The 4,642-nt window shown below is 36.7% G+C and overlaps 1 protein-coding gene across 1 annotated transcript; it reads left to right on the forward strand.

The window, feature by feature from the left end:
• The first annotated feature begins 2,730 nt into the window (after positions 1 to 2,730).
• On the forward strand, positions 2,731 to 4,111 carry LOC103974408 (cysteine-rich and transmembrane domain-containing protein WIH2). Its single transcript, XM_009389229.3, has 3 exons — positions 2,731 to 2,889; positions 2,983 to 3,166; positions 3,812 to 4,111. The coding sequence occupies exons 1-3, from the start codon at positions 2,841 to 2,843 to the stop codon at positions 3,855 to 3,857; spliced, it is 279 nt and encodes a 92-aa protein (XP_009387504.3). The 5' UTR covers positions 2,731 to 2,840; the 3' UTR covers positions 3,858 to 4,111.
• Positions 4,112 to 4,642: the final 531 nt, after the last annotated feature.

Below are 4,642 nucleotides of genomic sequence, written 5' to 3' on the forward strand. Positions count from 1 at the left end.
ATCTCACAAGCGGTTCCATCGCTTGGGCTAGCTTCAAAACATTGATGTGGGCTTTCAATTGGCCCAATTTAACCTTGATTTAGGCCCAACTATGGATGAAAGAATTGAGATGAAAAAATTACCGTTGGAAAATGTGGATACCAATGAGAATGGATCAGACATGTTGATAAAGTCTTTGCCTAAATAGAAGCTTGAAGCATATAGGCGAAGAACATATTTAATATAACCCACCATATGAGCTAGAAGGGAAGAATTATTAGGTCTAGCCCATAGGTGGGCTTGGACTAATTGATTTAGGCATTGAGCCCAAATTTGATTTATTAAAAAAATAAAAAAGAAAGAAAAAGGGAAGTAGAGACGTGGTGAGAGGCGTGTGAATAGTGAAATAGTGGCGATGCATAAAAACAGAGGAGAGAAAAAGTTAATATTTTAATATTTTTATCAGATGGTCAAGCTCAACAAGTTTTATAATCTTAATGTACCAATTTACAGTTTGTTATCTATAAGATGCTTGTATGATATATCCAATTAGTAAGACCTAAATCATCCCTTTGATAAAATTTATCAATAGTGATGATAATATGTTATTGTGGAACCTATATTCTTGATATTATTATGAACCTCTAGTTATTTAGAGAAGACTTATTGTAAACCTCTTATCATTATTAGTGATAGTAGATGTTTGAAGTGGACTACGGTCCTATTATTTTTTCCACATTAGGTTTTTCATGGAAAAAATTCATTGTCTCATTTTATAATTGATTCATTGTTCTACTATTTATGCTACTCTAGTTAATATTTACTTTTGTTAACAAGTTAATATTTTGATGCGAAACTCATTTTGATATACAAAGAGAAAAAAAAAATTTCGTTATAATAAATTTTCTCAACAACTGTTTATAAAAGAAAACATACAAAATCTGTTTATTTTTTTTTCTTTTGATACACGCGTATTGTGATATATATTTAATACTAACCGTCAATGGAAACTTTGCAAGCAAAATGAGGATCATTATTCAAGTTGCCTTATCTGTTCGAGAAATTTTGCCTACAATAGAGCAAACCCCCAACAAAGACATTGTCCTCAATGAACATGTTTGGAGTACCTATAATAGATATTGAACTACTAAACAAGCATTCCTACATTCTCCCTTGACTAGTTACCATATTGTTAGCATCAAAGTTGATCGTCGATCCCTAAGTCATGGAGTCGATCCATCTGATCCAATTTTTTTAATTATCCCATCTAAAGATTGAACTCTTAAGATGAATTATAAAATAAAAATTCTTTTGAATCAAATCGATTTTCTTGAGATAGATTTTAAGTGTATACCCTATAAAACTTATTTGAAGTGTATACTCTATAAGATATTTCAAACATTTAGATATAGTCAATATTTATAGATGAGTGACTAAAATAATATTTCTTGAATGAAAAATATTTTGAAGAATACTTTTTTGACTAGTTGATATGTTATTGCGTCTATGTCTCGATCTTGATTGAGAAAGAATATTAGCCATATAATATGTGATACTACCAACACTTATATCTCATCCATTCCTTGCAGTAGCATGGAACACACATTCGTTCACAATAATTTCTTTCCCAAAATTATTCTTGCAGATGGATTAAGTGGAATCTGAGCTTATAATCCATCCAAATCCAGCGTAGTATGAAGCACTCTACTGATTCATAAAGCATGCACTTATGACTCAAATCATTCAGTTCCAGATTCCGATGAAACCCCCCTTGAATTGTACTAATAAATGTGATAACATCGGTGTCTATCACAGCAAACAGACCACAAGATTCTCATGGGGAAGTTGACTGCAGAGATGTGTGTGCTCCCAATCTCCCATGACTTGGACATTCAATTGACCAAAGTTTAGCTTTCAAGATAGCAAAGCAGCAAACAAAAATATGGGCTGCCTCAGAAATTTCCAGTCTAATTTTGTAAAGAAACCCATCAGTTCATTCAGATGTTGCCTATCAAGATAAATTATAGGGACAATTTTGAAGATATCCATGTAAAATATCAAAATATCAAACATGGTGTCCTAAATTTTGGAATCTCATGCAGATCCTTTATAAAGCCAAATTTTATCAAGTGTCCATTCTTTTGTCCAAATTATGAAACTGGTATGGATTAGAAGTGACTCCAACTTCAAAAAAAAAAAAAAACGAGAGAGACCAACTTATGGTTCTTTAAGATGTTGATCTCTTTAAATATGTCTGGTATGGTGTTCTATTGAAATTATCTGCCCCATATAATTTTCTTTTTCCATAATTAATATTCAAAAATCAAGTTTATGTGAATATAGTATATTCAACAACCATGAAATGTACAAGACAATAAGTAAAAAGCAAATTATAAATTATAAATAAAATAAAAATACATAAAAATCATCACAATAGATATAGAATATGCATATAATTAGAAATAATAATACCTGTATGTGAGCGGGTATAAACCCAAAGGAACGTGAGGAAACCGCGTTGGGCCCCATCCAATAATTCAACCCAAGTTGGTCCAATCGCCGCCCCTGACCCACTTGGAAGTTTCGGCATCCGTGACTTGGAATTGGACGGTTCCGGTTCTCGCGTTTCAATTCGATCATCGCATCCCAATCGTCCATGTCCACTGATGACCGGTTCTCATGAATTTAATCTCCAGAAATTGCTATCAGACAAACCGGGCCGGACCGGCCGAAGCCGAAGCTTCGGCGCTTCACCTTGTGATTATAAATAAATATTTCGTCAATGCGTCCTCGCCCGAAGCGGCGAAGAAATCTTGGTCTCTCGCTCGAGGCCTCCGACTCGGAAAGGACGAGCGAGGAGGATGAGCTACTACAACCAGCAGCCCCCCGTCGGCGTCCCTCCTCCTCAAGGTATATACCATATCTTCCATCTCCAATCCGATGCACGATCGCGGTTTGAGGTGGATTCCTTTTGATGACGGTGATGGTGGTGGTGGTGATTAGGATATCCGCCGGAGGGATACGCCAAGGGCACGTATGCGCCGCCCGGGTACCCACCGCAGGGCTACCCGCCGCAGAGCTATCCGCCGCCCGGTTACCCGCCGCAGGGCTACCCTCCGCCCTACGCCCAGGCGCCGCCACCGCCGCCCCAGAAGCAGAGCAGCGGCCCCTCCTTCGTCGAGGGATGGTAACGGATTACCCTATTCCCTCCCTCTCTCTTTCGCTCTCATCTCTCCCTGCCCGGATCTGGCTTTCGTCCTCCGGGGGCCGGAGGTCCAGGCCGTGGATCGGCTTCGTCTCGGCGGCAGCTCGGCCGTTGGTGCACGATAGTGGGTCCCCCGTTATCGTGCGCCGCTGGACGGTGCGGCCGGTGGAAGTCGTGAGTGGTGACTTGCCAACCACCTCCACGCTGATTACGACCTTCACGTTACTGACGTCTTTTCTTTTTCCTATAGTTATTTGGTTGCTGTAACCGTCTTTAATATCACTAATTTTGCATTATAAATATATATAATATAATTTAATTGACCATGAGTTACAAATACAATAAGTCGTAGAAATCACAATTATTCTCCTAGGTTTTTGCAGCTACTTATGCTGTCATGACATATACATATTGTATTTGGACTTTATAATTGGTGGCAAAAATCTTATTTCTGTCCTCCTTTTTACACATTCGTCGACGCAATTAAGAGAAAATACTTCAATGGGCACTGAAATTTTTTTTAATTTGTTTTTCGATATTAGAGAGGTATATCTGATAAAAAAAAAAAACCTTGTTCACATGGATGGCTTCAACAATATATTTTTTTTTTTGTTTCTATGTTTACAGCCTGGCTGCTCTTTGCTGCTGCTGCCTTCTGGAAGCTTGCTTCTGAGAGGGGCTTCGAAAAATTTGGGCAATATGGTCTGATTTAAGGAGATTGGTTGACGCAATAACTAGTTTGCATTTGCAAAGAATCCTGTATACAATGATTTGCCTTTTTCTTTGTATTCTTCTTTCTTGTATGTTTGTTATAAGAAATCTAGAATTGAGTGTGCTACGCTTGTTTTACATTTGAATTACATGATCTCCTGTTATGTAATGGAACATGAAGCATTAAGTGCTCTTTGCTGCGATTTGGAGTTGGTATCTGCTCTTAGTTGTTTTGTTGTGAGATCTTTATTAGTAGTACGAGTTCATTGGACATTAAAATTGCTTGCAGGATTAGCAATCCGAAAGATGCACACAGAATTCGATAGTATTCTTGTTCAAATATTTTGATTGCCCGGTAGACCTTGAATTGTTGCTATTTTGTGGTATTTACTATTTAGACTGGAATTGCTTTGCGGTGATTACGTCTCCCCTTTTTTTATCACTTGTAGAATTCTCAGAGACTTCATACCTTGATACAACAAATGGTATCCGATCATCTCACTCCAGGACTTGAGAAACATTGAGATTGATTTGCTTTTCATATGTATGATAAATTATGTTTACTATAGTTATTATACTTTGAAATATTTTTTTATGTTGTTTATTGTTTTCACTACCTATATCACATTGTATTACATTTTGTATCATTTTATCGTATACTATATGACTTTATATATGTTAATCTAGTGGTATAAATTATTTTATATAATAATATCTGATTTTATGATGTTATTTTTTTCAAAATGA

The sequence above is a fragment of the Musa acuminata genome, chromosome BXJ2-1 (genome assembly GCF_036884655.1).
Source record: "Musa acuminata AAA Group cultivar baxijiao chromosome BXJ2-1, Cavendish_Baxijiao_AAA, whole genome shotgun sequence".
In the NCBI taxonomy this organism is placed as follows: domain Eukaryota; kingdom Viridiplantae; phylum Streptophyta; class Magnoliopsida; order Zingiberales; family Musaceae; genus Musa; species Musa acuminata.